At 50.9% G+C, this 16,341-nt stretch overlaps 1 protein-coding gene across 5 annotated transcripts; it reads right to left on the minus strand.

The window, feature by feature from the left end:
• Window positions 1–8,090: 8,090 nt before the first annotated feature.
• Window positions 8,091–16,222, minus strand: FAM124B (family with sequence similarity 124 member B). 5 transcript variants are annotated; one of them, XM_080604408.1, is made up of 3 exons: window positions 15,815–16,222; window positions 11,066–11,806; window positions 8,091–10,001 (listed from the first exon to the last, which is right to left on the minus strand). In XM_080604408.1, exons 1-3 carry the CDS (start codon window positions 15,875–15,877, stop codon window positions 9,393–9,395), a joined length of 1,413 nt encoding a protein of 470 aa, XP_080460534.1. In that variant the 5' UTR covers window positions 15,878–16,222; the 3' UTR covers window positions 8,091–9,392. The 5 variants fall into 5 exon arrangements, with proteins under 5 accessions (XP_080460534.1, XP_080460533.1, XP_080460532.1 ...); XM_080604407.1 differs by lacking the exon at window positions 15,815–16,222 and adding an exon at window positions 15,592–15,732; XM_080604406.1 differs by lacking the exon at window positions 15,815–16,222 and adding an exon at window positions 12,103–12,590.
• Between the last annotated feature and the right edge of the window lie 119 nt (window positions 16,223–16,341).

Consider the following 16,341-nt stretch of genomic DNA (forward strand, 5'->3'; position numbering starts at 1 on the left):
CAGTTAAGCAAAACAGTGTAGCAAATCAGATCAGGAGAATCCTGACTGGGTCCGTGGGTTCCTGAGACCTTTTGTTCAGACGGAAAAGAAGCAGTTTAATATCCTAGTCTTATAAACTTGGGACTATGCATTGATTTTTAGGGGCTTTTATGCCTCTAGATAAACACAGATTGCTTTGTTTAAAAAGGCACGAGACAAAGAATTAGGAGCATTTCCACAACACTGTACGAAGTTCACCATTGTCCGTAGGTTAGATTCAATACACAAATACAATAAAAATGAAATTGTGCTGACAAGCTCATCTTTTATTCAACAACACTCTAAGAATAACACAGTAGGGACAACAAATTCAGCAGGGACGACAAAAATCACAAGTTTGTGCCTGTCCAGGACTAGACAATAAAATTGTGGAGCACTTCCCACACCGGGTCTGCAGTGGTGCCTCTCGCTAGTGGAGCTGGCAGCAGGGCTGTCCCTCCTCTCTAGGACCAGCTAGGCAGGCAGAAGTTGTGGATCCAGGCTATCACTGAAAACTCCTAATTCAAGTGGTTATTTGTACAACCCTCAGCCCCCCCGGGAACAGCAGTACTCTAGGCCCACCTCTCCTTTGGTGCTGCGATGACACAGGCTAAGCCACTTTGAAACTGCATGAGGTACTCCCATGTTTTAACTGGAACACTATCGTAACTTTTCATTTCTTGGCTACTCCTACTCAGTCAGGAGCATTTCTTACAGCACTGGGCCATCTTCCAGGCATAACATCTACCACAGGCACCGAACATGTCCTAGTTTTTCTCAGAATACAGCCCAGAGCAAAATGACTACAATACAGCAAGTGCAAGAGAGAACTAGCAGCGAGGCGGTCAATTGGTAATTAAAACCAAACCGAAAGAAAGCAAACCAGAACTGCCTAATCTATGACCCCGAGAGAAAATTATTGCAAACAACAAACAAATTCAGTCACAACAAGGCTTCTCACAGAACCAGCAGTGTGACACAACTCCACAGGGCAGCAGTAAGTGGGGAGGGCCCCAGTGCTCCCAACACCCAGCGCTGCTGGATCCCCACCGTGTCTTCCCCCAGGGGCAGGCAGGAGCCCAGGACCCCGCATGCACACCAAGGACAGTGCCCACAGGGAGATGTGGGACTTCCTCAGTGCCAGGGCCTCTGAAGAAAGAGGGGAGCCTCGTGCGGTTTTACGACTTCTGAAAGGCAGCATCAACAATCATTAGTTGACTGACCACTAGACACAATCATGGTGAAGACGTTTTAGGATCTACCTTCCTAGAATCCAAATTACTGTACAGTACGCAACAGTAGCAAGCACTTTGCAGCTAGAGGAAGGGTCAGAACTCATATAACATGCTGTTTGAACTTATTTCCAAGCACATGCAATACTCCTACCAAAGCAGAGCCGTTCACACACCAGGATCTTCCACTGGGCTGTAGTAATAAGTACCTACAAAGCAAGGGAAAAGATGGAAATAGTTCCATTAACACATGTAAATATATGCAATATGGAGATAAAAATACTCATGGGTTGTTTCTGACCCCACCAGTCACATCCCTCGGAGGTACACGGTTGTCTGGCAGCAGCCAGATCCATCAAGCGCCCTAACTACAGCCTGTCTGGCCTCCAGCTCCACTTCAGATGGAAGAAATAATCCCCCAAGCAAGGAGAAAGACTTTTTCAGGACCATCCAAAAGCCCCTTATCCTACCAACACCAAAACTTCCTTCCTTTCTGCCCACCACCAGCCAGCCTCTGCAGGGCCACTCTCAGCCCCAGCCTTGCTGACTACAGGCAACTTCATCTCCTCACCACCTCTAAGAGGAGCTATAAGGACTAAGGCAGAGTGATGATACAGCATAACAAAACAGACCATCAGGCCCAAATATGTAATATCACTGCTGTTTGCTTGTGTCACACATCTGCATTCATCCTCTTTCTAATTGCTTTCACGCTTCTTTCCAAACAATAACAAGGATGGTTTTTTAAGTGTTAAGATGTAGGGTTCAGGCCTCTGGATGCCTGTTCAGGTGCAAAATCCTGGCATGCTCCCGAATTTATGTTAAGACAGCTCATTACCACTGAACAATAGACAGTGAGTTGGGTATTGTTCAAAGAAATCACTTATCAAGGCCATGCCCAATAAAACATAAACTGTTAATATAGTTACTAAATGTATGAAGGGAGGATTAAGGGAGAAGGATGTTGTTGCAGTTAATGCCTAAGATTAAGAGATGAGATCTGCTTTTTGTTAAAGGGATTCGCCATGTGATTTTGGACGAGCTGTATAAAATCTCTTTATTTCCATCTCTCTCTGAGTAAAAGAGGAACAATACTATTTCCTGCTTGGTGGAGAATTTTGATCACTTCATCCCTTATGCTCATGATGTCCACCACCACCAAAATGTCTACGAAGCATGAGATGACAGAAAAAAAACTTAACTGACCACACCTGGCCAACTGAATTTTTAATCTCAAATGACTCTACTTTCACCCAAATTCCCCGGCACCGTGTCCCAGGTGCTGCTCTGCAACACCTCCAGCGCTGGTGCCCCTGCTCTGCACAGCAAGCCTGCCCCCCTGGGGGGCTTCCCTGCCGGGAGGTGACAGGGCCGCTCTGCTGACTCAGAGGACATCGCATCCAGGACTCTGCTCCACCCCCCCCCCCCCCCCCCCTTTCTAGAGAAATTACAGCACTGCCTCCTACACGCTTGACGAAAGGATACAGTGTGGAGCCACACTGCTTCAGAGCGCAAAGCTGCGCTCAGCTCTGACATGTCACAGCTGGGGCTGCTACCCACCACCGTGAGAAATGGCTTTCCGTCATTAAAAAAAAAAACTAACAATTGCTTCAGGCTTGGCAAAACCTTGGAGGAAATTTTCAAGGAGGCCTGTTTCTCTCACACATCCTCTGCATTAGCAGGATGATGATGATGATTATTATTTTTACAATTTAATATTACAGACAAATGGCTTTTAGAACAAAATGTGTGACCACCAAAGCTTTTAAAAACTGGCCAAGTTGTTGTAGATTTTAGAAGTGGCTGCTGCATACCCACATCCTCTCTTTTCCCACTACCATCCACAACTCCACAAAGTAAAAACACATGCCTGGAGCACTAATGATAATAGACGGATAGGCTGAGGTTGCCAAAGTGCATTTCTGTGTGTCAGTCAAGCAAGACAGAAAACAAAGAAGAAACATATAGAGCAAGCACTATCAAATAATTATCCTTCAAACAGTAAATGCCCATCAACTTAAAACCACAATGAGTTTACTCGCACTCACATTCCACCTAGAACAGCAACAGAGAAGCAGACAAGAACCCCAGAGGCCCACGGGCTCCATGCACCACGGCTGCCATGGGTGGTCCCTGCTTCCACCTTCACCCACCACTCAAATGCCCAAGATCGCTGCGGTGGGTGCAGAAGGGATGCAAAATCTGCACAAAGCCTTGGTTTGCAATACTCTGCAAGTGTTTTCATTGTCAGTTCAGTTTCCTTCACACACAACTGAAAACCAGGCTTTGATGATGGCGTGATGCTTGTGATTACTCCTGCCATGAAGCACGCAGAACAGAGAAAACGAAAGAACCGGTCAAATCTCAAAGTTGCACTTGGAATCTGGAAAAGCTCGAACTGAACCTGGAAAAATCCCATCTCCCTTTGTTTTTGCACAGTTTCGTGCTATCCAAGCACAGCAAACCTCACAGGCACATTGCCACGCGGAGCAGCCATGGCTCCAGGACATGGCTCCAAATATCCTGTCCTCCTCCCGTGGGGCAGCCAGGCTTCCAGCGTGCTCGCCCTGCACCACGCGAGTCACTGGGAGGGGATGGACGTGATCCACTTGCTTCCAGATGCCTTGAGACACATTCCCATGAGACATGTCCTCACGAATCAAGCAGCCAGATAACTGGTGCAAGTGCAATCTGCAAGACGGAGAAAAGTGTTTCACTGGTCCTCCTCCTTTCCCCCCTCTTTATTTCTTTTGGCTAAACACACAAGGTTTTCTTTGGGTCAGGGCTTTCCGCATCATTTGTGAGCTTGAGGAGCCCAGCCTGGCCAGGGCTGCCTGCAAATTGCAGATGAAGTTATCTCTGGAGATGTTCATCGCCCAGAGAGGCAGAGGGTGCCTCCTTGCTTGCACCATCCTTGCCAGCACGGTGCAAGGCAGGAGGTGCCCGCTGCTCAGCAATGTGCCACGTGGAGCACGGGAGAGCGAGGCCTCGGTGCTGCTGAAGGCAGGCCAGACCAGCACCCTGGCACAGCAAGACATGAAATGCTGGGGAAACATTCGGGCTGTCATCACTTGCAAACTTGCAAACACAACAGTGGTTGTTACCAGACTAGAACAATGGAACTGAAAGAAAAAAGTCTCCGCTAAGACAATTGCTGAAACAAACAAACAAACAAACAAAAGCTACAAGAAGTAAAAGTTTTGCTCTTCCTCAGTATAAAATACTTGGCTTCCCGTGCCACATCTTGCCTCAAACATTTCAACACCTTGTACCATGTGCCACAGGACAAGCTCAGCAGCAGAGAGCTGGAGCTGAAGGTGGCCAAAACTTAAAGTTTGTGAGAAATTTAAACCCCTTGAAATGTGGTTTCACTCTGCTTTACAACAAAACTAACATTTGCAAAATTTCTCGTGACACAGAACAATTTTCCCATCTTAAAAAACAAAAGAAGTATCTGGTAAGCATCAGCACGAGGCATTCCCGCAATCAGCTATCCCTTCCATGAAGCCCAGTAGTTCTGAATTAAATCAAGATGAAAAAACACAGCAAAATTGTCAGGGAAGCCTTGCCCCCCTCCCCACCCTGTCCCTGGTCTCCCAGCTCACACGGACAGCCCCAAACCCTCACAGGCCTGGCCCAACCTGGAGCGGCGGGTTCAGGGGAGCTGGGCTGGGAGCCCCGGGCCCTCCTCAGCGTGAGGCTATCGGCCCAGTGGGTGAAACCAGGGGGGCCCAGCAGGGCCTTCAGAGGAGCCCAGGTGTTGGCTTTCAGCATCTCATCCACCGTGGCAGCTCTAGTGGAGCCAGCAGCAACTTGGTTATCTCCCAGGCACTTAGCTCCCCTCTGGAAAGTACAGCTGCTTTGAAGCGCTGACTTGACTGGCAGGAGGACACGGGCCAACACAAGCAGCACCATACCCGGTGTGTTGGGAAGCTAGATATCACCACAGTGAAATGCTGGGTTCAGTCTGCAGCACAAGGTTTCATAATGCTAGTTCACTTCATCCCTCACCCATCCCAGAGACCATTACGGGTTTTCCCTGCAGTCGAGTTTGAAGGAAGCAGCTCTTCGTGCCGTTCCTAATACGTGTGGTCACTCTTTGAACATGTTTCAGTCTAACATGACTAGCAAATATCAGGGGGAGAGGAGCATGACCAAAATCTGCTTGTTTGTATCCACTGCCAGGCTGAAAACAAAACTTCCAGCTGCTGGGACAGCCAAAACACGTTCGTTCCCTTTGTACCAGCTTCCCAGTAAGAATCACACTGCTTGTAGCATCCGGGGAGGTTCCCTGAGTGTAATCTTCTTTGTTTGTTTTAATTGAGAATCCCAGAAGCATTTTAAGCCAGCTCTGCTAGAGCAAAAGCCTAAACACACTTCCACTCCAAGCACGCACCAGAGAGTTTGCAGATCCAAAAAGTAACATGGGAACAACACGGATCCGACACCTCTACGTGCTCCCAGCAAGCAGGCAGCCCTCGTGCCACACGCCGTCCTGCACAGCAGGGGCACGGGGGGCTGCCGTGGGCAGCAGCAGGCTGGCGTGCAGCTCCTACACCCCGCAGTCGCTGTGGTGCCGGCAGCGCTGGCTCTCTGGCAGCGGTATCAGGGGGTATTGTATGGCAGGGCGCTCCTGCAGCCGTGGCAGGGTGTTTCCCTGATGGTTTACGATGGGCCACGGCAGGAGCTGAGGGCTGGCTCCATCCAGCGTGGAGCCCAGCACAGACCTTTGGACCCCGCAGCCCAGTGGGAGCAAAAGGAGGAATCACACAGGCGGGGGAGCGGCTCTGCAAGATGAGGGAGAGGAGCCAGCCCTGCTGGGACAAGCACCACTGCTGAGCCAGAAGCTTTCCTGCTCCCATCACTGCTGTCAGGGCTGGAAGACGAGCAGGGGGCTGTTACCCACCAAGACCACTAGGTCACCACCCAACCCTGCCTGCTCAGCACCTACCCACTCCCGCTCGACAGCGGGCTCCTTCTGATGCCGAGATGCGACTCGGGACGATCCCAATTAGGGAAGCGAGGCTGTCATAATTTCAGCAGTACAAGTGAGATGAGAAAACTCACGGTGTCAGCGAGTGCCTGCAGGAGCACATTTACAAACCTAATCACCTCCCAGCACAGCCGGGCTGCCAGCGCCTGGGGAGGGCGACAGGGGAGAAGAAAGCTTTTGGGACTCTTAAGGAATATTAATTCACACTAATAGGAACGGGATCTGTCCTTGCCTGCAATCAGCAGCAGAACTGAGACTCTGCACTGGAATATTAATGCCAGTGCTCCATGGGAGATGGAAACCTCTCAAAGCCACTTTGAAATTATGAGAATTAAACATTAGCAGAGCAGCACAGCAAACTGCAGGGCAGGTTTGGTTGCAGGGGAGAGTCTGCTGGAAAAGGAGGTGGAGAAATTCCCGGGCTGAACCACTGCCTCCTGCCTTGTGCCCAGGACCCCAAGCCCACGTTGACCACTACCTGACACACCGATGTCTCATTCTGTGCACCCCTAAACCGGGCTGTGATCCCTGTTTCTCCTGTAAAACAGGAGAAATTTGAGTTCCCAGTCCTGGGTTGAGCAGGTGCATCCTCCACACACAGCAGAACACAGTACCTGGCAGTGGTAACGATGAGTGATTTCTTTCCATGTGTGCTTTGTTCTTCTATGCAAACACTGTTATATTTGGGAGGGGGTGGAGGCAAAGATTTGTTAATTTCTAACAAGTCAAGGACAGCCTGTAGGTGCTTGGCCATGGATGAAAAGGGAGAAGTCTATTTTTCATTTTCAAAATTCTGGAGTTATATTACTCCCCGTTAAAACTAATTTAATTTTTCTTCTACTATTACAGGAAAAAGATAAGCAAAAAGCTGCTCTCCCTTAGCACATGCTAGCAAGAGGCCTCTAACAAGCACATCAGTGCAGTGCCTTACGGTTCCCGTACCCTCAGCAGCCCCACTAAGGAGCATGTAGGAAACTGCAGCGCATCAGTGCCGGAGGCAGCCACCCCTCCAGTCTCTCTTTTCCCGTCACTTACACGACATATCCTGTTAGCTGACCGCACAGCTCGCCAGCAGAGAGGCTGAACGAACAGGAACAGAGAAGGAAATCCAGCGAGAAGGGCAGGCTGGGCACCAGGCGGAGCTGCAGCACCAGCCCCTTTGTTAAGGGCACTGCAGGAAGGTGCAGCTGGGCTGCAGCGCAGGGGAGAGCAGCCCCCGGGTCTGTTGGGCTTGACGGACCGACAGACTTCACATTTTCGAGCCAGAGGGTGAGCAGGTTGGGAGCCCGGGCACCCCGGAGCACCCAGGACACAACGCTTGGGCTGGGAGAGCTCAGGGCAGCATCACTAGGGCACTCCCAACAGCCGCCGGAGCTGCCGCAGTCTTCTGGGGCTGAAGAAACAGTTTTTGATTCATGTTCCTGCTGCAAATGCAGCGAGCACAGGTATTTCTACTACATGTGATGTTTTTTCCTCCACCAAATGGCTGCAGAGGTTTCTCTGTCCTGAGCCAAGAGAAGCAAAGCCCACAACAGATCCACCAGTACGCAGAGTGTGGAACCTGGCCATGAAGTCTCCACTGAAAGTCATTTATCCCAGGAATCCCACTCCTGGGCTCATCACTGCGCCTCCATGCCCACTGTCAGAATGGTAACCCATGTTTACAGACCTGTCCCGCGTCAATGTGCTCCCCATCCCTCCCACCCACCCTCGCCCACACTGCAGCAAGCCCCCTGCTCGCCCTCTTCTGCTGCTCTCCCAGCTCACCAAACCTCTCCGGTGCTGGAAATCACTGGACCGGTTTCTAGCATGCGAGGTAAGGTCAAGTAATCATCACCACGGTTGTAAAATATCATACTATGCTTTAATAAAAAGCCCAGAGCATTACAGACCATAGGAAAACATTGGGTTTTGTTTGGTTTTAAAGTGTCCAGTTAAAACAAGCAGAAGCCAATCATCCACCTCTGCCAGTACACCTTGATCTGCAATGGGTACAACCAGAACAGCGCAGCTTCCCCTCTTCAGGACTAGACCAGGTTTCACGACACTTTCTGAAGACCACATCGCAGCGTGAAACCATTGCTGGGAGCACCGCTCACCGTGCTCCTTGGGCACCACGCCCCCAGTGTGCCCGTGTCACCCCACAGCCCCAGCCACCCGCCCTCCCACAGCCCGGACCAGCACCCACCACCATGGCTCTGCTGCCTGCACCCGTGGAGCACACAGCCTGCAGGCAGCAGAGTGTGGTTATTTCAGCATCCTTTGCTCCTGCATTACTTCTTTTCTCCTGCCCTTTTTGCTTTCCAGCAGTTCCCTCCAAGCCTCCAGCTTCTTGTCTTCTGTTATTTAAGACCCAGCTGGGATTTTCATCGCTCTGCAGATAACTGCACGCTGGTCTAACAAGGCCTGGTCCCTTGCTGGGTTTATTTTGTTCAGTGCCATGCATGTAGGCAACAAAGTCTTGCTGGAGCAGAGACGTAGCTCAAAGTCTTCTCTGCAAATATTTGCTTTTTGTGCATGCTGTGCTACCATGGGAAAAGGTAGCTGTTGAAATGTTTTCTTAAAAAAAATAAAAAAATGTTATGTTTCACATCTTGCATAAAGTTGAAAACACTGATAGCTTTCAAATACCTACTGCAGGGGATGTGAAAAGGAAGACAGAGGGAAACCAGCATAAATATAAAAATTGACCACGCCACTACTCGCAGTGACGATCCCCTGTGCGCTGTGGACATCCTGCAGGCTCCCGTGGCCGAGCTTCAACTTCTAACCCATCTCAACACGTTTTTCACCACAGTTATTTGCTTATTTATTAGCATTTTAGATCATATCTAGGATTTGCATGGCTTATTCTTGTCCATGGCACAATTATCCTCCACTCTATTCTGCGCTTTTTAAGAAATCAGCTTTTCTGCAAATGCAGCTTTCTTTCTCCTGCTTTGCCTTCAGCCTTCTCAGCATTGCTCCGTGGAAAGGGCCTGCCACAGGGAGCCCGATGCCAAAATGTTTCACGGCTACAAGGAAGGGCTGGGCACGGGTGGTCCAGCACGGAGAGGCACACCACGTGGGGCGTGTTCTCTGCATTTCCAGACGAAAGCACATCACTGCCATTTGGAAATAACACGTCCATCCGGGACGTTTGTCTCCAGTCATATGAAGAACTCCTCCTCTTCCTCCTCGGGCCTCGTTCCAGTGCTGACTCTTGGTGTTTGCAAGCGGAAGCCCAAGGCCCTCTGCCCTGCTCCTTTACTTTTGGCTGCCAAAGACAAGGGCCACGTGCTGTCAGGGGTGGGTAGGGCGATGCCGGCCGCACCCAGCGCTGGTGGCTGCAGGAGGCTGCGCAGGTCCCTGGGGAAGCGGCGCAGGGGGCAGCGGCCGCCTGCAGGACTCCCCACGGCCAGCCCCGTGTCCACGTTGGTCTCTGCTGGCAGCCGGTGGGCCCGGCTCTCCTGCAGCCCCCCGCTCACCTGTGCGTGCCGGGAGGGGACGTCCCACCTTGGTGGGGCCGCTGTGGTGCTCCAGGAGGAGCAGCAATGCCGGTGAAGGTCGCTGCCAGCTTGCTCCGCAGGGAGGGCTGCGCTGTGCTGGGATTTCGTTCTCGCCCCCAAGGCTCGGGCCTTCCGGCCCCTCTGCTCGGGGCTGCCCCGCACAACGGGGAGAGGGGCCGGGAGCGAGCCCTGGGGTCGTTCTGTGCCCGTGCTGCTGCGCTGGTTGGGAAGCCCAGCCCGTGTCTCACTGTGCCTGGGGCTGTCCTGAACCTGTTGAGGAAAAGTTGGAGAGAACCCTGTTAAAACATTGCGCTGGCTTTACTCCAGTGCCAGCGCTCACAGCGAGCCTTGCTGCGCTGACACCCTCTGTGATGCGTGCCATTCGGGGCTGCCCTCTGAACAGCAGCGGTTGTACAAGCCTGAGAGACGGGAGACGAGACACAGCGTGGTTAAAGTAACGTGCATGGAGAAAACCAGCCCCGGCCGCGTGTACAAACCCCCGGGCTGTGAGCTGACCGTAACCCCGGGGTCTCACCGCTGTGACAGGCGGCACAGCGACAGCACCGGCACAGTGCCCGACACAAAGGAAATAGGATGGGCAGATTATTTAAATATCCAAATCACAACCAAAAAATATAAATAAATAAATAAATAAATAAATATATATATATATAAAATCAGAGGTTGGAGGGGCTGTTACAATAGAAAACAAGCACACAGCTCAACTTCCCTCCTGCTCGTAGGTGCAATCCCCAGTAAGTATCATCTCAGCAAAGTCTGTCTGTCTGGTTTTACTCACATTCACACAACCATTGGACTGCACACGAGAACAGAAAGGGGCCAGATTTCTTATGACATTTATTTAGCACTTTCGCTCAACTGCAATTTGCTTGAGAGCTCGTAAAACCTATTGTGGGTGACGTTGCATCAGCACTGTACTTGCAAAACACCTGGCTTAGGGTGGCATGATGCTAAAATGCTGCCCTCAAACACAGTTATAAGGTAACAGCTTACTGGAAAGAGAACAGGCTGCTACCATCATTTTAGTCAGGCAAGGAAGGTAAAAAAAGTTAAACTTGACAGCTCAAAAAAAAAAAGTATTAATACTTTCAATCTCAGGCAAGCAGTCCTGATGTTAATTTAACAGTACGGAAATATTCCAAGGATGTGTGCTCATTTATCAATGGCATCATAGCACTGGCAGATACCAATTACTGCATTCGTAAATTCAAAACCGAACAGGAACAAGCAAAATCTTAATTTCCATTTTGAATATGTTCTGCTTTTTGCTGGAGGAAAAAAAACATTCTCCTCCCCAAACACCACACACATACCTGAAGCAGAATTTTATTTCCTTCGTAGTCCTGCGTTTGCCACCTGGTGCTGCTGATAGGAATGCACGGATGGGGCAGGAGAGGCACCAGCTGCCCAATTTCTTGCACCTTGAACTGCAAGGCTGACGACTCCTTCGGCTCCGCAGCTACCCCAGCAGGCAGCTGCTTCAGGCAGAGCTGGACGGCGATGGCTTTGGTCGCGTACAGCACGAAGACGCAGAAGTTATTTTTCTGCACAGCTGCTTCTTTCCGCAGGATCATCTCGTACAGCCCCACTGCATCATCGTAGTTATCAAAACTGCAGTAGAGGGTCACACGCAGGATTTCAGGGCCGCAGTGCACCCGCCTGATGCCCCACACGGGCATCTGCTCGTCCAGGCCGTAGAAGTCCTGGTCAGCCAGCACATGAGGAGGGCTTTGCCCCCGGGCAGTCTGGGCACATTGGTAGCGCCAGGGCGGGTGCTGGAAGAGATCGTGGACCTGGAAAATCCGCTCTTCTCCCAGGTCCTCGTGCAGAAAAAGGAGGACGGATATTCCGGGAAAGCCACAGCTCCTCTTGCGGTACCTCTCGTAGTATTTCTGTGGAGCAATCCGCTCGGACACAAAGAACAGTCGAACGTTGGGGCAGATCCACTCCAAGAGCCGATCCAGAGTTTGCTGCAGAAATGACGAGTGCCCCGCATTGGCAAGAAGATGCACAGTCATCAGAGGGTCTGCTCTGTCGCCCATCGCAAAGCTTCCCTACAAAACAGAACACAAAGAGACAAATTGGTGCTCGCACCTCCTGCAGCGTTCGGAGCAGCAGTAACACGGACAGTGCGCTCTAAGACAAAAAAAATAACCCAATAATTTGCAAGCCTTGCAATAACCCAGTGAGGCGAGCAGGCTTGCACGCACGCGCACGAGGCAGGTAAGTGTGCCCAGCCACAGCAGGGCCGGTTCCAAGTCACTCGCGTCACAGCAGAGCTCAGACGAAGGCTCATTGTCTGAGCCAGATCTGGTCACCGCGTGCACACCACCGCCGTGTCCACAGACACCTCTGCGTCCTGCTGGCTCTGCCCTGCGCACACCGTGACAGCGGGGACGGGGAGGCTGAAACAGGAGAGTGGTCCTGGGCCCAGCTGAGAGCAGGAACCCTCGCCTGCCCCCAGGGTGCTGCCAGGTCCCATGGGCCAGGTCCCACGGGCTGCTCGCCACCGCCTGCAGCCACAATGCGGCCCCGCGTTTGGAAACCCCAAACCCCGGCCGTGCGTTCTTGCAGTCAGCAGGCTGTGCCTCAGCTTGCTTTAAAAGCGTGTGATCTCCAAGAGTCACACCCTTCTGGGGCACACAGATAAGCTATTCTTTAAAAACAAGGAAGGAAAACAGTCTAACAAAAGGGAAAAGCCATGTGAACTGGACAGATAACAATAAGGGCAGATACAAATCAGCCACGGGGCAGAGGCGCTGCGGGACAAGCCACAGCTCAGAGCTACACACCTCCCGGGGCAGGTATCTGACTGCTCGGCCGGCCCTGTCCCACTGTGCACAGCCCCTGCGAGCCCAGCACCAGGCTGGTCGGTGCTCCAATTCCTGATTTTTCCTCTTTTTTTTTTTTGGGTGCAGAGGGAAGCTGCTCTGCACCCATGCATCTGGCTGTTGTACACCCATATAACCAGCACCCTTAAGTAAACAGCTGCGATTTTCCCCCCCCTTATTCCTTGGGTTCACATATTGGTATTTATTTTATCTTATTGTGTAGACAACACTTGGGACTCTGGACTATCCCTCCTCCAGCACCTGGACAACAAATGACACCATCCCGGTGCCTCCTCGCTTTGCAGCCCAGCAGGAGGGTGTACAAGTCAGGGCACCCCCATTTCCTGGCGAGCAGCGCCCACACCACAGCAGGGTTTAAATCAAGGCTGGGGACACCAAGGACATACCTGGTCCCATCTAACGAAGCACAACACAGCTGATACACCAGCTTTCCTCTCACACATCCACACACACAAAACAGTAATTCACTGAGCAAAAAGCCCACTGTTAATAAAGGCCATGTATTCAAAACCCTAAATTAGGACTATTTTTCTTTTATTATAACCTTAGCTTTATATTCAACTGAACAAAATCTTTAGGGTCTAGAGGTACAAAAATCTGTGCCTTTGCTTTCTTTTATTTAAAAGATCACTCTCACTGACAGAAAAACAGTCATGATTTAAAGCTGCACTGAGACCAATGTGCAATAAGATGACCAGCTAGAAAATGAAGAAAAAATTAATTTGTACTGATAGAGACAAAGCTACACACAACGCTTCCGAGCAAGTAATGACTTGTTGGGATGCAGACAAAAAATCCAGCTGTTGGACAATTGCAGGAAGAGTGAAGACTGTGAGTGTTAAACCACCAGAACACCCTACACAAGCTCCAAACACAAAATATTACTGAACTACAAAAAAGGGAAATGGTTCATTAGCTCTTTGCTGCAGGGAAGAGGACAAAGGGGCAGGCAGTCATCTGCCTTCCTGAGTGTGAGAAAAACGGGAATTTTGCCAGTACAAGAAAACACCAAAGCTGACAGAGTTTGTCAGGACCCTGATTGTGGCCAGAAACATGAGCACAGCATGGCCGGGTGGCATCAGCCCCATGGGTCTGCCTTGGGGTCACACCAAGCTAGCAGAGAGTGCTAGAGCCAGGGTGGGTAAGTGCAGATGGATGTACCCGTGGGATGGGTATTGCCCAGTCCTACCCCTGCACCCTCACCACTGGGACCCGGAGCTGCCGCATGCCCCAGGAACACGACGGTGCTTGTCCGACTGGGCTGCCCGTGCCCAGCAGCAGCACAGGGAAGGAGCCAGCACACATTGTATGGCAGCATTGTGCCTGGCCTGGAGAAGAGTCCCAGCAGGACATGCTGTGAGTCTGTAAGGGAATGGCATCGGGCGGGTAACAGGGCTCTCGCAGTTTAAAGCATCCTCCGATAAAGCAGCAAGGGGATCAGCGCTGCAGGCACCAAGCTCCAGCTCCTGCTCGGCCCAAACCAAACCGGTGCCCAGACGGGCAGGCGGCTTCAACAGAGGGTGCAGAAGGTCAGCTGCATCTCTCCTTTGCAGAGCAGGGACCTGAAAGTAGCTGCCATCCATTTCATGCGTCACTGGGTTTTACTTCAGCCAAGAAACCAAGCTACACGAGGAAAGAGCCGAGCACTGAGCAGTGTTGCTGCACGTGCTGGGGCAGGCCAGGGAAGCCGTCTCACCCTGAGCTGCAGGGATGGACCTGCCTGCAGGACGATCGCCAGGCCTCGTGCTTGAACCTGCAAGCTCTCAGACCAGCAGCTCCAGGCTGGGACACCCACCACTCCCACCACGAGGACCACAAGATGAACTGAACGCCAGCCTCTGCCCCAACCCCTCCTTGGGGGCCAGCCCCACCACCCGGGCCACGCACCATGTGGTAGAGGAGGGCTCTGCTCCTCGTCCACTTTGCTGCGGCACCCAAATGTCCACGCAGAAGGGCTCAAACCCAGGCCCTCCAACCTCACGGGGGTATTCTCATGCCCTTAATGTCTCTGCAGGGAACTTCCCCCGCACCGGAGGGAAGCCAGATGCCGTTCCCACCACCTCCCTCATTGCTTCGGTCTCGAGAGTTTTGACCTCTGCATCCATCACTTTTCTTAGAGAAGCAGAAGTTCTTGGATTTGAGTGGATGACTCTAACCAATTTCTCTGGGTTTTGTAAGAAAAAGAAAGTGTTGGTTTCACTCTGATTCCTGACTATGATTAGTTCTTGCCTTCCTCTTGGCTTCCCCTTCCCCCTGCTTTCCAGCCTGGCTGCCAAACGGAAAAGCACATTATTCATAGTGACCAACCAAACATGCCAAGAAAGATTTCTTTAACTGATTAGAAAAATAATAGTTCAGTCCTATGCAAAAAATCAGTTTGAGCTCACAAAATACATCAGAGTCTAGTTTTGTGTAAGAGCATATGAAACACATACTTTACCAACCACCAATATATTCACTAGTAAGCTCTGCATAAAATAAACTCCAAATGTAAACAGCTAGCAGGTACTTTGTTGTGTGAGGGCTCAGAGCACTACCTGCTATATGTTTCAGATCTTACGGTGGAAAGGCAGTGCAGAATAATTAATAATTCCTTTTCCTAATGAGCTCTTGCAATGCTCCCAGTCCTCTGAGGTGCTGAGCCCTTCACTCCAGCTGACACCCGCAGGACTGATGATGCATCACAGGATTTAATTCTAAATCCATACTAACTTCCATAACTAAGCAACTTGGTGAGGGTTTAGGCTTCGTACACTAGCACATAATTAATTTTCAGGAGAGTGACTCTGTTACCTCAGCATCTCAGGAGCAGGCCTCATTAAATCCACGCAACGTCTTGGGCTTCCTTGCTTTTAAAAGATTTTTTTTTTTTTAAAATGCCAATCTCAAGCTCTTCCTACAAGGACAAAAATATTAATTCACCTGCTAGGCAACAGTTATCTGCAGCACACACACTACTGAGCCAAAAAGCAGAATTAAGGTCTTACTTGAATACAGTAAGCTTTGTAAAGAGTCTGCCTCTTGCTCCAAACTTTGTGCCTCCAGTTCATCATAGCTTCCAAGTAAAAACTCAACGGCCTGAAGAGAAAATCATAATCTAACCTACTGCACTTAGGAAGGCAGACTTCTTTTCCTTCTTTTTAACAGGCTTTAAGAGAGGAATCCAGCAAGGGTCTGTCAGCAATGAGACACACAAAACTGGGAGCTCACCACACACAGCAAGTCAGGATCCAAGCAGAAAAAGTAAAAGAAAACAAGAGAAAATGGAGCCATGAGGAGGAGAGGGAAGGGGAGGCCGGCAGGGCTGCAGCTCCTCCCGTCGACAGGACACAGCCACTGGAGACTGCCTTAGGAAACACTGCTCCAGGCGATGCACAGGGCGGGCAGGGTTTCAAGGCTCACCCAGGAGTTAAATGCAGACAAAAAGGAATTTCCTCCTGAAAAAAGGAGTCTCCAACAGCAGCAGGCTGGGGACACAGCATCCCTCAGCAGCACAGGGAACAGCCACAGGGCAACCAGGGGCAAACCACGCTTTCCCTGTGCACTTAGCAGCCGTGCTTAAGAAAGTAAAGCAAAGGAGTTATCCTCAGACAGCACGGAGCTGGTGCTAGGACAAGGCTGGGAGAGCACCACCAAGACGAGGCCCATCACTGGCACCGGGGCAGACCACGAGCCTGCTGAACCTGCTGCAGGCTTAGAGGCAGCCAAGGTTTTACCATCCGTGCCTGAGCGATCTC

The sequence above is a fragment of the Anser brachyrhynchus genome, assembly GCF_964034855.1.
Source record: "Anser brachyrhynchus genome assembly, chromosome: 9".
In the NCBI taxonomy this organism is placed as follows: domain Eukaryota; kingdom Metazoa; phylum Chordata; class Aves; order Anseriformes; family Anatidae; genus Anser; species Anser brachyrhynchus.